This window comes from Heteronotia binoei, chromosome 10 (assembly GCF_032191835.1).
Source record: "Heteronotia binoei isolate CCM8104 ecotype False Entrance Well chromosome 10, APGP_CSIRO_Hbin_v1, whole genome shotgun sequence".
Classification (NCBI taxonomy): Eukaryota; Metazoa; Chordata; class Lepidosauria; order Squamata; family Gekkonidae; genus Heteronotia; species Heteronotia binoei.
In genome coordinates this window covers 38405797-38429564 of record NC_083232.1, presented here as the reverse complement: position 1 = coordinate 38429564, position 23768 = coordinate 38405797, and the positions used below count along the sequence as shown (strand labels likewise).

The 23768-nt window shown below is 45.3% G+C and overlaps 1 protein-coding gene across 2 annotated transcripts in view; it reads right to left on the bottom strand.

Annotated features, from left to right (window-relative positions):
• Positions 1 to 15894, bottom strand: part of ITGA8 (integrin subunit alpha 8) — a 163767-nt gene extending 147873 nt beyond the window's left edge. Inside the window, exons 1-2 of one of the 2 annotated variants that reach the window (XM_060248426.1) lie at positions 15607 to 15894; positions 9524 to 9648 (exon numbers count right to left, since the gene is read on the bottom strand). In XM_060248426.1, coding sequence (XP_060104409.1) covers positions 9524 to 9648; positions 15607 to 15851 — 370 coding nt within the window. In that variant the 5' untranslated portion in view covers positions 15852 to 15894. The remainder of the gene's footprint in view (positions 1 to 9523; positions 9649 to 15606) is intronic. The other variant, XM_060248428.1, reaches the window with a different exon arrangement.
• Between the last annotated feature and the right edge of the window lie 7874 nt (positions 15895 to 23768).

Sequence of the window (23768 nt, the reverse complement as noted above, 5' to 3'; positions counted from 1 at the left end):
GTGAGCTCCTGCTGAATCTGAGGCTTGAAACTATCAGACATCTAGCTTTCTGACACCTTCTGTTTAAGCTAGTCTTTTTTTAAAAAAAGGGTGAGAAAATTTAATTTTCAAAAATAATGACAAATGTGTATACACACTCTCTCTCTCTCTGAATAATCAGTCTAAGGATTACTTCTGCCAGCTATCATTTTTCCTGTCAGTTACTTGATTAGTACTAGGGTTGCCAATCCCCAGGTGGGAGCAGGGGATCCTCCAGTTTGGAGGCCCTCCCCCCACTTCAGGGCTATCAGAAAGCAGAGGGAGGGGAAGGAAATGTCTGCCGGGAACTCTTATTATTCCCTATGGAGACTTATTCATATAGGAAATAATGGCAAATTGATCTGCGGGTATCTGGGGCTCTGGGGGGGGGGGGGCTGTTGTTTGAGGTAGAGGCACCAAATTTTCAGCATAGCATCCAGTGCCTTTCCCCAAAATACTCCTCAAGTTCAAAGAGATTGGACTAGGGGGTCCAATTCTATGAGTCCCAAAAGAAGGTGCCCCTATCCTTCATTATTTCCTATGGAAGGAAAGCATTTAAAAGATGTGCAGTCCCTTTAAATGTGATGGCCAGAACTCCCTTTGGAGTTCAATTATGCTTGTCACACCCTTGCTCCTGGCTCCACCCCCCAAGTCCCCAGATATTTCTTGAATTGGACTTGGCAACCCTAATTGGTACTAGCCTGAATTATTTTCCACACAAGCAAACTCCCCTGCAGAATCCAAACAAATATCAATTTTATTTGTTCCTTAAAGCAGAGCAACACCAAATGATATTCGGGACTGCTTCATATGCAATTGGCTGTGGCTGCTCTGAACATGCAGCAAAAAAGTGGCATATTCCGTCATAACATATAATCATCTTCATGTGGCTTTTACAGATTTTCCTACAGGGCAAGTGATTCCCATGTACCTTCATTGAAGTGGCCACTGGCATCAAGGAAAGAACAGTAACTAATTACCATCAGGGTGTCTAGGATTCTACAAAATCCACAAGTGTACCAGAAATAATAAAATCCAGCTTAGAGGATCACTTTCATGATGCATCCATCTCACTTCATTCTGAAAAGGCCACAGAATGAAATAATCACTCAGACACAAAATACTGCATCTTGTGAAATCACTTTATCCAAATGAGAATTTATTACTCAGTTTTATAAATAGTTCTGGGGCAGGGCACTTTCCTTGAAAGTCAGAAGCAGATTTACCTGAGTAAAGATAAAATATCTGCTTGTGATTTCCTGAGCATGTATTTGCCTGCATAGTCAGGGAAACTGCTTGGGAAGAAAGGGGGGTGGGCACAATTTTGATTCCAGCTTAGACCTCGGTGAACTAAACTGCATATGTTCACTCCTTAAAAGTCACAGTAGATAAAGGGATTTATGTAACCACCACATATCAGAACTCTGCCCACAAATCATTAAAGGCTAATCTGGCCATTCCTGAATCTCTGGTGTGCAAAAGCATTGAGATGAGCTTTCCATTTCTCAGTATTTTCTTTTGACACCTCAATCCTATTTTGTAATAATTTCCCACAGGGTCCCACTGTCTTCACGGTTAATACTTGCTTCGTGTAATTAAATCCCTGGAGTCTTGCAATACATCCTCTGCTAAAAGAGAACCTGGGTTTTGTTACAATCAGCTCTGCTTCTGGCCAAATGGCCTCATGTTTTATCTCAGCGGCACACTTTGCCAAAGATTTTCCCCTCTTTATTCTTGAGAGATTACTACTTTGGTTAAAAACCACAATCTGGTTGCTGAGAAGAGACTGAGCATTCCCACACAAGGACCCAGAGCACACCTCATCGTTTATGATTAGCAAAGTTCCATTCCAGGAATCTCGAGTTTTAGAACTAGTTTTCATTGCAAAAATAAATAATTTGAAGAATGGGTACTCCCCAGAAAATAAGCACATATTTTTAATAATAGAGAATTTAGCGATAATAGGGATTCAGATACAAAGCAGAACTAAAGGTTTGAACTTAATGCATTAAATTCAATATTTACAGAGCCAATAAAAGACTTTTTGAAAAATGCTGCTCTATAACTACCTCTTCTGGTCCATTTGAAGAACTACAGTAGGATGCTAAACACTATAACACAGATTATAGTTAGAGACAGTGCTCTTAAAAGCACAGTTTACAATACAGGGCCATTCCATGCTTTAGGTGCTAGGAGAATTTATTGCTTGATGACTTCTTGACTTCTGATCATCAGATTTTATATTTGAAAGGAAGACTCAGGCCTGTAAACTTGGTGGAGCCACACCAAATCACAATTCCCTGAAATGCATTCCCTCCAGATACCATCCCCTCTTTAGTGTTCACCCAGAGACCAGCCGTACACAACTGACAAATCTGTAAAGTATGAATTAGCCTACAGAAAAGAATTTTAACTGAACACACTGAATTCAAGATGAAACTGGTATTTCCCGGGCATTTCCCTCCCATCCTCTTTCTCTGTAATCTGCCTTCTCTTTAAACAGTGGCAAATAGGCTCTCCAAGGCCCAAACATATCTTTAGTTCACTCCTCTTTGATTTCACAAAAATCAGAAGGACAAACACAGTTTTCTGTTAGAAACAATATGCACAGACAACAAAATGTGTAAAGAACTAGACTCAACAACACAGCACAGCACTACTACCCATATTTTATAGATATAAATGTGGAGGCAATGAAATCAGCCTAAAGAGGAACAAGAGTTGCTTATTGGAATCAAGATTATAACTGAACATTTAATTCCCAGGCTGACGAACCTATAACTAAAAACCTGATGTCTCAAATGACAAGCACTGAAAAACAAGGAGCATTTTTTGCAGGGTTGAGTAAAAGGGAAAAGTAGAAAGAGAATTCATTAAGCCAAGGTGTTAACAACCATTCCCTTAATATTCGTTATATTTCTCTTCAGTAACCACATGAGCTCAATGGGAAGAGATTGAGAGATAAATATTTTTGTATCATATTAGTGCACTAACGTTAATTCATATTGGATATAACATTTAGCCAACACCTTGGTTCTACCATACAGGGTGGTTTTAAGGCCTGCGAGGAGATAATGTATGTAAAGGAGCATTCAAAAATCTTGTAAATATCCTAAGTATTGTGGGTTTTAAAATTATTTCTCAATCATTTGACATTTTCAGGACAGCCCTAGACTGTCTGGCATCCTAGGCAAGGCTAACTTCTGGCGGAGCCCCCCCCCCCCCGCACTAATAATGTCACTGAGTCACATGGGAGCACCCAATTCAGTGCCCCCATAAGACCAGTGCCCTAGGCAATTGCCTAGTTTGCCCAGCGGCAGGGCCAACCCTGAGCAGTGTCATACATGCATGTACTTCATACCAAAACTTCCATATGACAGAGAAATATTTTTTTTAAAAATGGCTTAGGATTTATATATACAACAACTTTAGTGCTCAATGCACTTTACATTCATCACTATTCTATAAAGTAGATTAGCATTATCATCACCATATTGCATATGGCACCAATGCTGAAAGTGAGGGCTTCGCTAAAATCACCTAGTGAATTCCTGGGAGAAACAAGATTCAAACCAGGGTACCTCTTAAAGTATAGACTCAGTTTCTTAGCCACTAAGCTACTCCAGTTCTCAGGATTCAGATTTGGGGGGTGGGGGTGGGGAGAGGACATCTGCCATGAGAAACAGGTATTGGCTGCAAGCCATTGTCCGAGGCACAGAACAGCATCATCCTAAGCAGTGTTACACTCTTCTAAGCCAGTTTGGTGTAGTAGTTAAGTGTGCAGACTCTTATCTGGGAGAACCATGTTCGATTGCCCACTCCTCCGCTTGCACCTGCTGGAATGGCCTTGGATCAGCCATGGTTCTGGTAGGAGTTGTCCTTGAAAGGGCAGCTTCTGTAAGAGCTCTCTCAGCCCCACCTACCTCATAGGGTGTCTGTTGTGAGGGGGGGGAGGTAAAGGAGATTGCGACCATTCTGAGACTCTGAGATTCAGAGTATAGGGCAGGATATAAATCCAATATCTTCTTCTTCTAAGCCCATTGACTTCAAAGGACTTTGGAAAGGTGTAACACTGCTTAAGATTGCACTGTAATTGACTGCCATAGAGACAGTATGCAGGTTACAGCAGTTCTTTACAAGCTACTGTGAAATCTGAAGTGTCCTTACATGTTATTTATAGTCCACAAAACCAGCCTTTAATGGGAAGTGTGGGCAGAGTTCTACACAGGTTATTTGATTGATTGCCTCTTAGGATGCAAACCCCGCCCCCAAAACCCAGACAAACAAGGAAAGGCTCCCACCACTGCCCCCACATATATCATACCTCAATTTGCCCTGCAGAAAAAAAAAAACTAATGCAGCTTCTGTATTCTGCCCTTATACCACAAATTCACTTTTAGCACCAGAAGCACAACCTTCCAAGTTGTACTAATTTCTTTCCTGTCTACTATTTCTTTGTGAACATGGCCTGGAAATTGTAGCCACTGGACAGACAGGGGGCAATAGTAATAATGTAAATATAGGTAGGCTTTTTTTGTAGCAGGAACTCATTTTCATATTAGGTCACACACCCCTGATGCAGCCAATCCTCCAAGAGCTTACAGTACGCCTGTAATAAGAGCCCTGTAAGCTCTTGGAGGATTGGCTACATTGGGGGTGTATGGCCTAATATGCAAAGGAATTCCTGCTACAAAAAAGCCCTGAATATAGGCTTAATGATTACCATTTTTGAGATTCAGTCCTACATTCCTCAGCCTGGACAGCGTTATCCCAGACAATGCAAATGAACAGACATTGCTAATTTGTATGTGACTGAATTAACTGGCTGCTACTGAAGTTGGGTTTTTAACCAAAACCTGGAAGAAGAATAATTGGGTTTGTTTCACATGTGGTAGTGCACTTGGTAGCAGGAGCCGTTTATAAACCTCCAGCACTCCCATAATGCCTCTGCAGCAGAGACCACGCTGTGGGTTTGAGTTGGCCACAGGCCGCAGAGCTTGGGTGGCAGCTACACCAATTGTGCAGGTATATCATAACAGTTTCCAATTTGTGAGAGTCAAAAGCATCGCTCTTTCATAAGGGGTCACTTGTAGGAAGTGTTCTCATTCTGTCTGCTACTCTGCTGAGCTCACGACGGTTATTGTTGGCAGTGGAGGTTGAAAGTCATCCAAGTGTGCCGTACGGTCTCCCCTCACTGAAAGATTACAAGTCCCATAAAGCATTCTATAAGCCAGCTTTCTCAAGTGGGTGGGGAGGAAAGAGCAAGCCCCACCGCAGCATCAAAACATGCCACCGGAGCCCTGCGTCCGCAGCTTAGGAACAGGCTGGAATAAGGGATGGAGGCATGCGTGAGATCTGCAGTCCGATAATGTTATCTGCTTGCCCACAGCTGTGGTTTTATGGTCTGTGCTTATATAAAGCTTGTAATTAGTCACTGGTCACCTTTTATTGTTCAGTTTTGACTACTGAACTTGAACTTTAAATTTATACTTAAGACTGCGCTTCTGGATGTTCAGACCTGACATACTCTGTTCAACATTTTTTCACCTCTTATATGCTTTTGGAGGTTAAGTTCAGAACTTTGATGTTTGCAAACCCCAAGTCATCTATAAAAGCACAGCAATATTTGAACCAGCCCTGTTCTTTAATTAAAGCCAGTTGAATTCCACTCTTGTGTTCTGTTCTTCAGTAACTGGGAAACCTTGTTTGGCAAAAAAGCGGTGGAAGAAAGCACTGCTGTCTTGTCAAGCATCCTCTCAGGGCTACCAAATGTGTCCCCATGTGACTCCAGCTATCCAATCAAAAGGACTGTTTCCTTTAGGAGGTGCTGGCTCATGTTGTCTGGATTGGTTTGTACATTAGACAACTCCTGCTCCTTTTCAACAATATGAGTGTTAGGTAGGTCTGCATCTGAAACTATGTGCATATATGATAGGAAAAGGAGAATATATCCAAGATTTCAGGATCGATTTCCCACTAGGCTTATGCCGCTCTCACGCTCCTCTTCTCTACCGGGGCTTCCATTGGCTTTCACACTATCTGCCCTGGGGCTGCAACTAGCTTCACCTTTTTCTTGCGGCAAACAGAAACTGGTTTTTAGAGGATCTTGTTTGCTGCATGAAAGAGGTGGAGCGAGTTGTAGCCCTGGGGCAGATAATGTGAAATCAGACAGAAGCCCTGCAGAGAAGAGTAGAGTGAGAGCGGCATAAGGCTAGTGGGAAATCAGTCCAGATGTTTATTTAGATATTTAAACCCAGTGTTTCTCCTCAAGAGGAACCCTGTGCGGTTTACAACAATATTCTCCTCTCCTCCACTTTATCCTCATGGCAGAAATCTGTGAGTTAGGTTAGCCTGAGAGAGTGTGACTAGCCCAAGGTCACCCAGCAAGCTTCCATGGCGCAATGGGGACTTGAGTGGAGTCACCCAGCCCCTAGTCCAGCACTCTAACCCACTACACCACACTGGCTCTCTAAGGGGGCTCCAATGTCCATGGAAACTGACAGAAGTTCTCCGATTGTAGAATTTTTACACATCTTCAGTTTTAAGTATGGACCATGTGCATGACAGAGGAGAATCAAGTGAGAAATGCACTTGTCATTAGATGTTTAGTGTTGTGTAGTACAACACCAGAACAACCTGAAAATACTTGTAATCAACTGAGTAGAAACCATGGCTGCAATCAGGCATCATGATAAACCATGGTTTGAAGGAACTCCAGTTAGCTGTGACATCTGAATAGAGACAGTCCATTGGTTTGTTGGTTGGCATCGAATTGTCAGAAGCAGCCCAGCAGCATTTCACACACACAAATTCCAAACTGAGATTTCAAACCAAGTTTTGTAGCTAGTTTGTTAACTCCAGTTTGCATTATTTGTGGTTTGTTTGGATATTTGAATTCAAAAGTCACAGTAGCCCAACTCCTTGCTGCTGCCCAGAAGCAACAAGGTAGACCTTATATACAGACTCAGCTTTGTTACTCATGTAGAATAACCACTATAATTCAAACAAAGAATGGTTTAGGGTGATGTTTGAATGCAGCCCAAGGTGCTACAGCAAATGCAAATATTTCATATCAGAGATTTTATAAAGACTGTGCAAAGGACTGTCTTGAGCCAGCTGAATGCTGTTCCTGAGGGGATGCTGGATCCCCAGGCATGAGAGGGGAGCTGAGTTGCCGTAGAAGGGTGGAATGGGTGAAAATAATTTCCTCCTTGTGCGTGCAGATCTGCCCAACAGGATCCAAACCAGTTATCTCTGTGCATTAGTAGCACATCACAAGAGTTGATGAAGGCTTCTTTTTTGGTTACATTTATTGGTGGAATGGTCTTGAGCCAGTTTGGTGTAGTGGTTAAGTGCGCGGACTCTTATCTGGGAGAACAAGGTTTGATTCCCCACTCCTCTCTAATTTAAATTTTATTGAATTTTTTAAAACTTAACTGGCATAACAAAAATAAGGGGTTTCATTACAAGCGTTACTAACAATGTTCCAACAATGTTCTACCAAATTGATCAGATTATAATATATGGTTGTTTACATAAATGTGTTTATTTTGTTCCTTATCAGTATTACATAAATGTGTTTATTCTATCCTTTAGCAGTATTTTAAACACTGATATTAGACTAAGGATCATTAGCTTTTCATTAACTATTCAGGAAACCTAAAATGTAAATTTGATAAAGATGGAGTCATCAATATATTGATATGTAACTTCCTTTGTAACTTTGTTTCAAAGTTGGTTTATGGATACATATGTTGATCTCACACACTAATTGTTTGTAATGCTTGGAATGAAACCCCACTCCTACACTTGCAGCTGCTGGAATGGCCTTGGGTGAGCCATAGCGCTTGCAAAGTTGTCGTTGAAAGGGCTGCTTCTGTGAGAGCTCTCTGCCCCACCTACTTCACAGGGTGCCTGTTGTGGGGGAGGAAGGTAAAGGAGATTGTAAGCCGCTCTGAGATTCCGAATGAAAGGTGGGTTATAAATCCAATATCATCTTCTTCTTCTAGATGAAGAAATTACACCAAAAGGCTCAGAGGTTTCTCAGGCATTGCTACAGGAGATAACTGCCCTACGTATGGACAGGTCACTTTCACAATAATCAACACTTCTCTCTTTGCAGGAAAATAATACAGAATACATGTAAACTGTCACAGTACGGAGCTTTCCTAGTCCAATATGTCCATTTCCCTAGTGAAAGGAGACAGAATCCAGTGCATCTGATGGATCACAAATTAACGGATGCTGAAAAACAATTACATGTTTGCCATTTGAAACATTCTATCCCCACAGCCTCAAAGGAATCTTTGGCAAAGCACTTAAAGGGGGGGGGGAGCTGGAAATCATATATGTAAATAGGAATTCATAACGGTACTGGAGGAAGAAGTGTCTCTGCATGAAACTCTACAAAAGACTGAAAATTCTTGAGATTTAACTGCCATTGTTTCACAACCATTTAATATGCTGAGGGCTTGCTACCAACTATATAATAGATCCAGAGTCCATTTTATGCCTATCAAAAGTGGCTTATTAGTCTAAAAGAGAACTGATTTTCAGTTCCAGCTGCCTCATTTCATGCCTGAAGGACACATATCTCAGTAGACACTGCTGCAGTCAAAAGGTATCACCTTACTGATTTTGCATGGTCTCACTCAGAGGAAAGTTCTGAAATCTATGTTTGCAAAAATGGAGTTTGGTATACTCATGAAAGCACAAACATTAAACCAGACTTGATGATTCATAAACATTGCTTCTAGAGATCAGATGTTTAAATTAAAACCTTTCCATTTTAATGTTTCAGAAAACACTAGCACTAAATGATTTTCAAGGGCCATAAAGGAAAACAACAGAAAACATAAACAGCCTGAATTGTCTAAAATGTGTTTCCCCTTTAATTAAATAAAAACCATCTGTCAGAGGGGGGAAGGGGGTCTGAAGTGGATGCAAGCCATCCACATTATGCCTCAGTCAGTTTCCATTAGCTTCCATTATTCTGAAAGAAAATGCCCCCGCCCAGGTAAAGAATTAAATAAGCATGTAGCACAAGATGCTCCTTTGCTCCACCCAGCCAGACAGTAAACTCCTTGCAAAGAAGGATGCTGAACATTGACATGTATTTGAAAGGGGAACACTAAACAAGGAGTTTACTTTGTAAAACTTGAAGCTGACAAGGGCTGCCGTGTAAACCACACTGTAGAAATGCATCAAGGAAAAACAAGCCTTCCAGAAATCTTAGTTAAGGAGAACAAAAGTATTAATCCTGAAGTTCATGCCATAGTTATTTCTCTGGGGACCATTAAATACTTCCCCACAAGCACATGCATACAAATATCCAAGAGTGGCATTTCCTCTGGGGAGTGGCAAGAGAGTTAGATCAGAGGAACTAACATAATTGGCGAGAATTTCTAATCTGCTGACTGGAGCGGGGTGGGGGCAGGCTCCTCAGTACAACTGGGTTCAGCTGAGCGTTCCCACGCACACCATGAGGCAGAGGCAATTTACTCACTTGTGTTATCAAAAGGGATCGGCTTGCATTCCGGGGCTGGCCAAGGGCAGTAGTAGACAGCACCTCCTTCCACGATGTCTGGCTGGCTAGTGTTGGCTTTTGGAGCTCCAACCAGGACACTGACTCTGCAAGATGTTCATACAAATTTCATGAGCAACACAGATTAATTGGAAACACCAAAGACAGTCATTTTATTGACAGACGACTGTATGCAGAGTGGCAGATTGATAACTTTGAAAACATCACAACTGTGCAAAAAATAAGACCAAACACGTGCACTTTAAAAAAAAAAAAAATCCTAAATTCTTTCCTTCATTATGAAGGTCAAATGAGAACATGTGGCCCCCATGCAGTCAGAATGGTGTTAGTTATGAGGTCAACAGAGAGATCAACTGCAGAGGAGAGCTGGAGGTGATTATTTATTTAAACAACACTTTCCCTTGGAACTTGTTTGCTTACAGAAGGGCAAAGGAAAAGCCGGTCCTGGACAAGGGAGTTGGGTTCCTTGGGAACAATGACCTGAACACCCAATTTTGCTTACCACACACCTTAATGGTGATTGATATGCTACTATTTGCCAACACAGTCTTCAGACTCAGGTTGGCTGAACTGAGACAAACATAATATAAGAATAGTCAAGTATATGTGTGTCTTAGTGCCAAGATATGTTCTGATTTAGAAAGAAATAACACAGTTTCTACAAAACACGTGTGTGTCAGTGACACGCATCTAACCCAGGAGGTCTGAACCCTGTTGCAATTAAAGAGCCAAACTACCTTAAAATTCAGAGCACAATGTCAACAAAGAGCCAATGAAAGAGTGCCCATTTGCATTACTAGTAATATACTATTTAACATTACCGATAATTGATGTGGTGAGGAACAGAATTTCTGCAGCCCAAACACTGGTCTTTTTTATTCAACTACAAAGTAGCACATATGAAATCTTACAATAATAAATAATAAGGAGGATCCTGTATGATTGTTTTAGTGTATTAGCATAAATCTGCACATGATTTAGAACTTGGATTACTTAGAACTGTTTATCCTCTACTGTTTCACTTTTTTGTAAAGCACCTCTAAAAAGCCCTTTAGTTAGTCCCATAAAAATCTCTGTATGTTTGTTTCTTCGTATACTGGTTATTCTAACATCCCACCTACCCCTCCAATACACCGTAAATACATATGTATATGCTTTAAATCTGGCTGACATTCTTGTCTTTCCTGCCTCCTCGCCCCTCCCCCCCTGCCCGCCCTGGCATGTCAGTAGCATATTCTGGCAGTCTTATCACTACCTTATTAGTTATAGACTTATATAAAAAAAGGTAAAGGTAAATCCTGGAGGGGAGGAAGATAAAGGAGATTGTGAACCGCTCTGAGACTCGAGTGGAGGGCGAAATATAAATTCAATGTCTTCTTCTTCTTCTTCCCCTGTGCAAGCACCAGTTGTTTCCGACTCTGGGGTTATGTTGCTTTCACAATGTTTTCATGGCAGATTTTTTACAAGGTGGTTTGCCATTGCCTTCCCCAGTCATCTACACTTTCCCCCCAGCAAGCTGGGTACTCATTTTGCTGACCTTGGAAGGATGGAAGGCTGAGTCAACCTGGAGCCAGCTACCTGAACCCAGCTTCCACCAGGATCAAACTCAGGTCATGAGTGGAGCTTAGGACTGTAGTACTGCAGTTTTACACTCTGCAACACTTTATTAATATAAATTTATAAGCTCTGCTATTTTAATTATGAATGTATATGTAATTGTTTTTACTGATGTACACTGCCCTGAGCCCTATTTCATAGGGGAGGGTGATTTAAAAATTTAAAAATCTAATTTTAATGTAAAAATTTCTCTTTTTTAACAGCCATATTTGGTTTCACACTAAACCATGTTTGGCTCTAGAACTACAAAATGCTGATCCTTGATGTGGCCATTCTCAAGGACTGCTTTTGCACTAGGGCTTGTTCTGGGTGGAGAGTCCTTTTGCCCCCGGCTCTTCTCTTGGTTTCGCACAAGCTGCCCCAGAGCTGTGAGTTGGCCCACTGCTTTTCCATGGCAAGCAGAAACCACTTGTAAGAGGACCTGGCTTGCTGTGGAAAAGCTGTGTGCCAACTCACAGCTCCAGGGCAGCTTGTGTGAAAACCGAGAGAAATGCCAGGAGCAAAAGGGCTCTCCACCTGCAACAAGCTTAGTGCGAAATCAGTCAAGCTGTATCCAATGCATCTGGTGATGTAGCATTATTGCCCTTCCCACCCCAAAAAAGCTGTATGGGATTAACCTTTTTTTTTTTTTTGGAAGCACTCACATCCTAATTTGTGGGAAAATCAAAGTAAAGGCAGACCACAAAATAGCCTCAGCAAACACACGCTCCTGAACTTCTTCCCATGACTCCACTCACCAAGATCTTCTATTCCACTCATCACTCTTAGCCACATTCCCCATACACTTTGCTTCCCCTAGCTTCCAGGCTTTCAGCTGAGGCAGTGGGCGTCACTTGTTATCAGATTCCCCCCCTCATTCCAACCCAGCGCTACAAGATCTGCTGGACCTGGACAACAGGTCACATCTGTGAGGCAGAATCTGCCATCTTAGTCTGTCTAATTTTAGACTTTATATATTTTAAACTGGTCTTTTATTGTTTTAACTGTCGACTGTTTTTATGATGTAACCTGCCCTGAGTCTGTTCTACGGGAAGGGCAGGCTAAAAATCAAATAAATAAATGTGGATGGCAACATGTGTAGATTGGATGTAAATTGATGCCAATGGGGCATGTTACATGCTTGCCCACTGAACGTTAAGTATGAGGGATGCACAGGATTCGCCTTCATAATAATATTCTTAAATTCAAGTAGCAGCACCCATCATTGCATCAGGATACCATGACAGCTGCTGCTCTACCCAATTCATTATTAACTTGTAGAGTGTGTTGTCATGTAACATGGTAGCTCAGTAGCACTGACGGCTTTTTTTATGTCTGCTGTTGGCCAAGCTAGCTAAAGGCAGAACTTGGGTGTCCAGAGGTAGGCTCTCCCTTATTACAAGACACTGGGAATGCTCACCCAGGGGTCAGGTGCCATTTGGGAGCTTTCCAAGCACCTGCTGAAGACCAAACAGACTTACTGGTCTGACCTCACAGGGTTTTTTTTTTTTTTTTAACTCTATCAAATGTTGATTCCATCTTTCCTCCAAAGAGCTTTATTTAGTTCTCCTTCCCCTATTTTACCCTGAAAAGAGCCCTGTGAGGTAGGTTAAGTTGAGAGAGAATGACCAGTCCAAGGTTATCCAGCAAGTTTGATGACAAAGTGGAGACCTGAACCCAGGCCTCCCAGATCCTAGTCTAACATGCTAACTATTAAGCCACATTGGCTAACATCATTAAACAAGATCTAGCAAAGCCTACTTTTGATGATGTCATATTAAGAAGATGGCAGAAAGACTGCTTTGCTCTCTGCATCTGATTTGTTAAGTCTTTAGGGCAGGGGTTCCCAACCCGCGGACTGTCCACGGCCTGTTAGCAAACAGGCTGCACAGGAGGTGAGCGGCAGGCGGGCAAGCACCTAGAGTTGCTCCCACCCACACCACCGCCCGAGCTCTGCCCCCTGTCAGATCAGTGGTAGCACCAGACTGGAGTGCGAACCAGGCCGCACAGGAGGTGAGCATCAGGCAAGCGAGTGAAGCTTCATCTGCACCTACAGCCTCTTCTGCCCGCACCAATGCCCAAGCTCCGCCCTCTATTGTATCATCGTGAAACCACTGCCCACACCCCCGCCCCAGTCCATGGAAAAATTGTCTTCCATGAAACCGGTCCCTGGTGCCAAAAAGGTTGGGGACCACTGCTTTAGGGAATGGGTGTCAAACACGAGGCCCATGGGCCAGAACCGGCTAGTTCAGGGCTGTTATGCAGCCCGGAAGCAACTGGTGCAAGGAAGGAAACAGGAGGCTGCTCGGGGGTGGGGGAGTAGGCAGAGGAATTCCGACTGTGACTTTAACACAGTGGAACAAGCTCATCTGCAGCAGTCAAGCAGAACCCCTTTGCTTCAGGGGCAGTCTCAGTGGTAAGGTGGAAGCTGCCGTAGCTGCATCATGTCTCTCTGCTTGGCCGAGGTGATCACCGTTTGCACATGGGGGGGTGCAGACGATCCTCTGTTGGGGTCTGCTAGTGATCAGTTCAACCGCTGTATTTGCCCCCCCCCCCATGCGTGGGGCATTCTTTGGCAATTTCTTCTATACATTGGGGGCCTAGTTCTGCCACCAAGCATGCGACTTGGCAGCTGGGTCTCCCTCTACCATGGACCACCATAGTTGGCTGGTGCCTTGTTGCTGGGGTGGGGACAGTGCTGGCAATCTCCAGTTACATTGGTCGCTGGGTGGCCTGGGACCTCTGCCACACATGTGGCCTTGTGCCCGGAGTGCCCTCTCCCCCATCAGATGACTGGCAGCCTTCAGTCTGGGGCAGCTGCCACTGCATGGGGGGCAGCCCAGCTTGCAGACCATCTCTGGCTTAAACCCCCAGCATTGCCCTGCCATGGGTTGCGTGGCAGCCTTGGCTGGAGGCAGCTGCTGCTGCAGGGGCATCTCTGACTTTTCAGGCTTTGCTCAGCCTGGCTCCTGCTGTGCACATGAGCTCAGACCTGGCCTACCGTCTCCCCCACCCCTCCACAGGCAAGGGAGTTGGTTCAACTTGCATTCCCAGCCCCCTTCCGGGGTGGCATGGGGGCAGGGGGAAGCTTACCACACCCAGCCGCTTGGTGTTTTTACCCTGGGGCCTGGGCTCACAGGAGCAGGCTGGGGTTTGCCCTTTCTCAAGGCAGTATGGGAACATCTACCCAGTGCTGCCAGGCCCTAGACTGTCTGGCACCTTAAGAAAGCCTAAGTTCTGGTGCCACCCGCTGCACTGATAATGTCACTGAGTTTGGCACCCCCAGAAGGCCGGCACCCTAGGCAATTGTCTAGTGGCAGGGCCAGCCCTGAGTGCTGCACCACTGGCTCTCCAGTCCCCCAGTGAGGGCTTTCCTCCAAACTTCCCTATGGGACATTGCAGTGAGAACACAACAACTCAGAGCTTACCAGCTGCTGTCTTTTATCACATTTATATCTCTGGTACCTGGCATTACACTTCATGGCACACACAGCCTGGCGAAGTCACATTCTGATTGTACTCTGACTCTCTCTGACTTCAGTAGGACTGAATCAGCAGATATCCATTTTTAAAAAAATTGACAGGAATGAATACAACATTTATTTAGGAAATGTTGATGCCATCTCTCCCAAGCCCTGCTCAACTACACTATAATCTGATAATTTGGTAACTTCAAGATTCAAGACCAGAGAACCTTCGAGATCCACAAGTTTTCCGTGATATAAGCTATGAAAGGTCAAGCCTCCCTCTGACAAGAGGCGAGTATGATTGGCGATCCCTGAGCTCTTCTATCTGAGCCAGAAGGTGGGACGGGTGCTGCAAAGAAGGGCGTCAGGAATGCAAAGGTAAAACGCAAAATGTAACCAACTTCATTAATGCAGGATAAAATGCTACAGTAAGACATGGTTTTCATCAGAGTGGATTCAACAGATGCTCTATCGAAACACATGCTTGTACTTTCAAAGTAGCTGTTATCTGCGTAAAGCTGGCCTCAAGAGCAGACAGTGAGATTCGAGTCCAGTAGGACTTTAGAGAAGGTAGAAACTTTGAACCTCTCGTAGTCAGATTTCTGTTAGACAGAAAGGGCTCATCTACTTTTCTGCCGCACTTAGAGACTGGGCAAATTCCACTGACTCCAATGGCACAAAACCCACCCTCCGTCTACCGCTGGGGCTGCGCACTTCGAGCAAGGGCTTCAGCATCCATCGCACTGGATGGGACTCTAACCAAGCAGCAACGCGAGTTTCAGGGATGTTTGCCGCTAGTTTGGGCTTCTCCCATAGTCAGCATTAAGGCTGCAGAGCTAGTATGTAGATTGACGCGGGAGTAAGCCCCGTGGACTCCAGCGGACCGACGCGTGAGTAAAGACGCCAAGGACCCGCGGAGGCATCAGAAGCGCAGAACAGCTTGCTGGATCTCTTGAGGCGTGGGAGCGGCGGGCGACTTACGTGTGCGGCGCCGGGCTGTAGAAATCCAGCGCGTAGCCGAAGTAGCTGCCGTCGGGGCCGCTGTAGACGGTGACCTTCTGGCGGTCCAGGTTGAAGGCGCGCAGCATCGCGGGCAGCGGCGCCAGCAGCAGCAGCAGCGCCAGGAGCGCGGAGCAGGGGTCGAGCGCGCAGCGCCTGCTGCCCCAAGACGCCGAGTCCGGCGGCAGCGGCAGGAGCAGCAACCGCCTCCGCCGCCGCCTCCACATCCTCCTGGCAGCGGCTCCCGCGGTGCCTCCCAAGCGAGCGCCGCGAAGCCGGAGTTGAAAGGAGCAGCTGCAGCCGCCGCTGGGAGCCTCACAGGGCGAGCTCTGGCCGCCGCCGCCGCCGCCCCCGCGTCTCGCTCTGCGCGCGCCGCCCGCCAGGAGCTGGCATGGCGAGGGAGGCGCAAAGCCATTCGCCTCCAACTTGCCGCCGCCGCCGCCGGCCGGCTCCCAGCACCAGCCTGCCTCCACGGCGCCCCCTGGTGCTGCGCCGCCGAGGGAGGGAGAGAGAGGGGGGGGGGGGCGCGAAACTATCGGAGGGACCAAGTTTTAAAGCGCCTTCTCTCCGCCATGCCTGGCCTTTCCAAGTTGTCTGGCGGGAGAACGGCCGCGAGAGAGGCCCCTGGAAGGCGAAGTGTGGCCTTCTGCACCGTCCGCAGCTGATAGGTTGAGGAACCTCTCGGGCTTGGCAAGTAGTTTACCTTGCAGTTGTGTAGAATGCCACAGTAAGACCCTAAGAAGCAGGCCTTGGATTCAGCCGGAACTCACAGGAGCTCAGCTCCTGAACCTTTCTGAGGGTTCCCCCTCTTCCTCCCCATCCACCTTGTCCATTGAATAGTAGGTGCAGCTGCATAAAAATCCCTGGATTAGAGTGGGCAGCCAACCAGCCACTGGGGATTTACACACTCTCAGCAGCCTTCATTAACCCCTGGAGAAGCCCACATCACCCTTTCTCCACTTCTTATGAGATTTTGGGTGGTGGGTGGCTTCCTGGCCTTTTGACTGGGGGGGGGGGCAGGCAGCCAAAGAGAGCCCCAGGTGAGTGAGGCCTGTTTGGGCTGGCTGGCTCTCTAGCCAGCCCAAGCAGGCTTTGCTTGCCCGGGGCTCTCTCTTGCGTGGGGTTGCTTTTGGCTGGTGTGTGTGTGTGGCATGGTGTGTGTGTGTGGCATGAATCCCAGCTACAAATACAAGTTGATGGGGTGTGAACTGGCAGAGACTGATCAAGGTAGATAACTCACTGAAAATGTCAAGACAGTGTGTGATTGTAATAAAAAAGGCCAACGCCATGCTGGGAATTATTAGGAAGGGAATTGAAAACAAATCAGCCAGTGTCATAATGCCCCTGTATAAATCGATGGTGCGGGCTCATTTGGAATACTGTGTGCAATTCTGGTCACCGCACCTCAAAAAGGAAATTATAGCATTGGAAAAAGTGCAGAAAGTTATGCTAATGAGCTCCACCACCCATTTTTCTACAAAACGACCCCTGCTAAGAAGTACCAGTTGGTTAGATTTTCTGCCATCCCTACTTGCTGGGCAACACATGCGTGTACAGCAGAGCTATGTGCACAAACTTTTAAAAAGTTTATTTTTGTTAAATTTTCAACAAAGAGTTTAAAGGCTGAGTGTTTCTGTGAGGTGCAGCGGAGGGAGTTTTTCTAGCACAGGAGGCCACGATGTGGTATGGATGCTGTGCCACTTCTATAACTACTGAGATAAAAGGCAAAAGTACCACATCAAAAATATGGATCCCACATGCATACAGTTCTGTCCTTGGTGAGGTTATAGTCTTCTAAACCCAGTGAAATGAATGGATTTAGGATGATTCAGGTGGGTAGCCGTGTTGGTCTGAAGCAACAGAACAAAGTTTGAGTCTAATGGCAACTTTAAGACCAACAAAGTTTAATTTAGTTTCTGGGTATATGCTTTCTTGGCAAGCACATGAAAGCTTATACCCAGAATTAACCTTTGTTGGTCTTAAAGTTGCCATTAAAGGCCAACAAAGTTTAATTCAATTTCTGGGTATACGCTTTTGTGTGCATGCTGGACTCAAACTTTGGAGTTAAAAAGGGTGTAACTGTTCATGATGCTTCTGTTCCTGTATATGTGTTAGAACTAAGTTATCTCATGCGGCTGCTACATACTTTGCCAAAAAGGTTAGCTACCATCGCCTTTCTTTCTCATGCCACACTAGAATGCATTCTGCTCCTATTCTAGGAAAGGAAAGGTCCCCTGTGCAAGCACCAGTCGTTTCACGGCAGACTTTTTACAGGGTGGTTTGCCATTGCCTTCCCAAGTCTTTTACGCTTTCCCCCCAGCAAGCTGGGTACTCATTTTACCGACCTCAGAAGGATGGAAGGCTGAGTCAATCTCGAGCTGGCTACCTGAATCCAACTTTTTCGCTGGAATCGAACTCAGGTCATGAGCAGAGAGTTCAGACCACAGTACTGCAGATTTACCACTCTGCGCCACAGGGCCACTTTCCATTCTAGATGTTCTTCCAAATGTCCAGTCATTTGCAAGTCTTTGGTACAATGTGAATGAATTTGTGAATGTGTGCACTTTCCCTGCACTACTGCCAGCTCTGGGATTAGAGCAGCCTTTAGAGAGGGTTCTTTAAAGTGGGAGTGGGCTTACAAACCAAGAATTCATTCGTGATTGCAAGTCATACCCAAGAAGATCAAAGCAAAGTGACAGAGAGTGGGCAGTTTCTAGGACTGCCAGACTTCCGGGACTGAATCTACATTTTTGGGGAGGGTTTAAAATTGGCACCCCCCCCAGTGGCGCCTGGGGCAGGCGCTCCCTCTGCTCCCCCCTAGATCCGGCTCTGCAGGCCCCTCCTGAAAAGCAGCAGAGGAAAGGGGGCGGGGATTCACAAGGAGGAAGAGAAAGGCCTGTGACACATCACCAGTATTACACAGGAAGTGACATTATCATGCTGTGCAGTTACTGTGATGCTCTAGTATTTGGGTAAAAACTTTATGGTGAAAATGTCTTCTACAGTTTTTGCCCAAATACTAGAGGGTCGCCCAGATGTCACTGGGTTGCAACTCTAGCACTTTCCAGGTCTTAAGAACCCAACAAATAACCATGTGTACTGCCCACTGAATAGAGTTGTCAGCTCTGGTTTGGGAAATATCTGGAGATTTTTGAGATGGAGCCTGGGGAGGATGGGGTTTGGAGAGGGGAGGGACCTCAACAGGGTATAATGTCATAGGGCCCACCCACCAAAGTGTCCATTGTCTGATGTAGTGGGAGATCTCCAAGTGTTACCTGGAAGCTGACATCCCTGCCTCTGGATCAAGCTGTGGCTACTTCCACAGACCACGCATTTGGGTTTACAGACCACCTTGGGCTTACAGCTGTCAGGCTCAAAACTATGGCCACAAACAGTAGTGTGTAAAAGTGAAGCTTGATGTTTCTAAGGTTTCATGGAAATGAATCAAATCCAGGGAGAGCAGAAAATGGGTGTACTAGGGGTTTTTAAAAATTAAAACACCATTTCTGGAAATGTCCATGTTTGGGCATAAAGAACTAGGCAGCTCGTTTTGTTGTTGTCTGAATCAAATTGTTCCAAGCTGCTAAAGGATGATGCATCCTAGAGGCATTGTGTGCTTTCATGTATGGGGGTGGGTGGGTGAAATCTGCTGCTAACTCAGCCAGTGGTCCAAGAGTAATTCACATCAAAGTTTATGTGAGATTGTCAGTGTCTAAGATTTGCAGTTTTTAAATGCTGAAAGTTCAGAGCAAAACTAACCTCTGCAAAAAGCTGTGTGGTAGAATCCAATGTTGAAATTTATTTTTTATTTATTTTATTTATCTGAGATTTATATCCCGCCCTTCCTACCAGGTGGCTCAGGGCGGCTTACAACATGTAAGATCATACAACATGAAATCATAATAAGATATCAAAAGCTTTTTTCTGGTGTGCAGAAGACCCACCTAACCCAAAAGCCTCTTGACTGCTGCAAAGTAATGCTTCCTGTGGTACAGCTTCTGGGCATTTTAAAAACTCCCTCACCTTCAATTTCTACCTATGTTATTTGTTAATGTTAGCACAGGGCCAGTGCTAGGGTTTTTGGTGCCCTAGACAAGCTGCCCCCCCCCCCAAAAAAAAAAAAAAATTTAAAACAGAGAATTGTAGGAGAAATGAAGAAGCTTGAAACTCTTTACATTTTTAATTTATAGTTTTTTATTTTCAAGTTTAATTTTTTTTTAAAAAAAAATTGTGAGATGAAGCAATAAAAATTGTGAGAATACTACTTGATCCTTTTAGCTGGAGGTGCCAGGGACAAGACCTTCACATGACCATTTCTACTTGATCCTTTTAGTTGGAGGTGCCAGTGGCAAGGCGTTGTGCATTTGAGAAAGATGCTCTACCACTGAGCTATGGCTCCCACCCCACGGCTCTGTTAAAGTAGAGTAGGGAGGATGAGTGGCAGCATCCAACAACAGGAGCCAATTTGTAGAAACTGTAATTGGCTCTTCTTCAGCTTTTACAATTGATTAATTTATCCCTGCTGGGCTCCAAGGAGCACACTGCGCAGGTGACATCAGCTTTTGTGTTTCCCGGTCTGTAACAGACCCAGGGAATGCAAAACTGGATGGGCAGCATCTGTGCGCCATAGAGCCTGCTTTCCATTGGGAAAGGCAGACTCCAAGGAGCACACAAGCTGCCCGTGGGGAGAGGAGGTGCTGCCAGGCCAGGTGGCGCCCTAGGCGGCCACCTACTTGGGCTACTCCCACGCACCAGCCATGAACACGTATATCTGTATCTCATGTCTCTCCCAGTCCAGCTAGTATGATCAGTATGTGAAACAGTTTCTGCTTATGGATTGCCTTACTGAGACATCACAGTGAGTAAAATGCTCATGTAATGTACAATGTTAAGGTCTGCATTTAGCACGTAGGACTGTGGATCTTCAGTGATTTTTGGATGGGATTCAGACAAACTTCCATTAACGTTGGCGTTCCCACTTTGACAACACCAGTTAGTTGGTTGCTAATGGAAGGCAACTGAATCCTGATCTACTGTGACACAAAGATTTACAGACTGTGATGCTGCCCCAGTGTGACTAGCTCCCTGTATAACATATCTCCTTAGCCTAGCCAGATAAGGCTGAAAGTGTTTAGCTACCTCAGGGCTACAAAATTCAGTTCCAGTTACTAATGGGGTAGAGAAATATATTTTAAGGCTTTCTCTCTACCATTTCAGTGCCTTCCCTACATGTTGCCTCAGTAAATCTGCATCATAGAAAAGTAATCTATGGGCATGGCTTCCTTCCTTGAGTATAGTTGGTGAACATCCTGAAAATAAGCAGCATCCATTTGGATTCCAGCATTCACTATCACAAAGGTGAGAGCCAATGTGGGATAGTGGTGAGTATGTCAGATGAGGATTTGCAGTCCAAGCTACAAGCAACGGGGTCCTTGTGGCTGCCATTTGAGAGGCATTTGAAAATGCTGCAGGGTCCTGATTCTCGTCAGGCCTTCAGCATGGTGGGCTAGGGTTGCCAGTTCTGGAGATTTGGGGGGTGGAAACTGGGGAAGCCAGACTTTGTGGAAGGGAGGAACCTCAGCAGGGTATAAAAGCGGTCTTTTCTTCAGGGAAACAATCTTGATTTTCTGGAGATCCAGGGCTCACTTTCTAGCAGGAGCTCCTTTGCATATTAGGCCACACACCCCTGATGTAGCCAATCCTCCAAGAGCTTACAGTAGGCCCTGTACTAAGAGCCCTGTAACCTCTTGGGGGATTGTCTACATCAGGGGTGTGTGGCCTAATATGCAAAGGAGTTCCTGCTAGAAAGTGAGCCCTGTGGAGATCAATTGTCATAGTAGGATATCTGCAGGTGCCATTTGGATGCCGGCAAACCTATGGTGGGCTAGGCTTGCCAATCCCCAGGTTCCAGCGGGGGTTCTCCCACTTTCTCAGGCTCCTTCCCACTCTCAATTAGCTGGCTGGTGGGGGGAAGTCCCGCCCCCCTAGCCACCATGTGCCTTCCACCTCTGGAAGCTTCAGACTCCTCTTCGAAAGGCTTCCTCTTGGGAAGGTGTCTTTAAGGCTGAACGGGGGTGCGGGAGGGGAGTAGGCAGGACAACATGGCTGCTCCCAGTGGCTGTGAAAGCAGCCCAGACCCTCACAATTTTTTCAGAGATCATTTGCATAGGAAAAGTTAACTTGAACCTTTGGTTGCTCTGTGTTACTTTGAAGAAGTTTGAAGTTCAGCAACTCGTGAGTAGAGATGCCAATCCCCAGGTGGAAGCAGGCTGTTCCCTGCTTCAAAGTTGTCAGAAACGGGGGCGGCCGGGGATGGGGGAAGGGAAATGTCTGCTGAGCGCTTCATTATTCTATATGGAGATTGATTCTCATAGGGTATAATGGAGAATTGATCTGGGGGTATCTGGGGCAATGGAGGGGCTGTGTTTTGAGGTAGATGCACCAATTTTTCAGCATAGCATCTGCTGGCTCTCCTCAAAATGCTCTCCAAGTTTCAAAAAGATTAGACCACGGGGTCCAATTCTATGAGCCCCAAAAGAAGGTGCCCCTATCCATTATTCCTAATGTAGGGAGGGCATTTAAAAGGTGTGCGGTTCCTTTAAATATGATGGCCAGAACTCCCTTTGGAGTTCAGTTGTGCTTGTCACAACTTTCCTTATGGCCCCACCCCCAATGTCTCCTGGCTCCACTCCCAAAGTCTCCAGATATTTCTTGAATTGGACTTGGCAACCCTATGGTGGGCTAAGATGCTCCCATGCAATATCAAGTACTAATAACAGCTGCACACACCCACTATGGCTGTTTCGGCACTTGGAAAGGCATAGGGGGAGCAAGAGTGGCATGTTACAGGCCCAATCAGGATTATGCCCTAGCAGCATTTTGAAAATACTGTAAAATGGGAGCAGCATCCTGATGGTGGCCACAAGGACGTCTCACATCCAGTTTGGGCCTCAGCAACCCAGACTCAAATCCCCAATATTTCATGGAAGCTTGCTGGGTGTCCTTGAGCCAGTCACACATTCTTAGTCTAACCTACATTGCAGGGTTTCCATGAAAATAAAATCGAGAAGAGGAGAATGATGTAAGACACTTTGAGTCCCCTTTGGGGAGAAAAGTAGGGTATAAATAAAGTAAATAAATAGAGAAAGAGCAGTTATGCAATGAAGCAACTCATTAATTTTTCTTTACTGCTATGATGCTAAATCAAAGGAATGAGAAATCCTCTTGTCCTCCTCACACGTGCCCAAGTATTTATCCTCTAAGACAGCTTGTCTTGAGCTTTGACAGCAATGACAGGACAAACAAAAGCACACAGAGAAGAAATATTGAGGAGTAATTTGAGAACGGCTGGGCTACAAGCACTTAAAACAAGTTTTTTGGTGCCTATTCTAGCCAATTCTGTCTTGGTGCTGCAAGCAGGATTTCTTGGCCACGTCCAGCAACTGGAACTAAAGAGAGAATTTATTTCCAAGGTTAAGTGTACTAACCTAAGCTGTCATCACCGCTTGCACTGCTGCACTGTATTTGACTTAGAAGTATCCTTCCTATCAGTTGCCGGTGTTAAGTGATATACATAATGATAGCTGTTATGCAGTTCTTTTAAGCAGAAATTAACAAAAACGTCCCAAGCAGGGAAATTTAGCCACTGCAGTCTCCCTAATTCATAGAATCATAGAGTTGGAAGGTACCTCTAGGGTCATCTCGTCCAACCCCCTGCACAATGCAGGAAACTCACAAACACCTCCCCCCTAAATTCACAGGATCTTCATTGCTGTCAGATGGCCATCTAGCTTCTGTTTAAAAACTTCCAAGGAAGGAGAGCCCACCACCTCTCGAGGAAGCCTGTAACAGTCAGGAAGTTCTTCTTGATGTTGAGCCGGAAAGTCTTGATTTAATTTCAACCCATTGGTTCTGGTCCTACCTTCTGGGGCCATAGAAAATAATTCCTCTATATGACAGCCGTCAGGTACTTGAAGATGCTGATCATATCACCTCTTAGCCATCTCCTCTCCAGCCTAAACATCACCAACTCCTTCAACCTCTCCTCATAGGAGTTGGTCTCCAAACCCTTCACCATCTTCGTCACCCTCCTCCTGACTTGTTCTAGCTTGTCTATATCCTTCTGAAATTGTGGTACCCAAAAC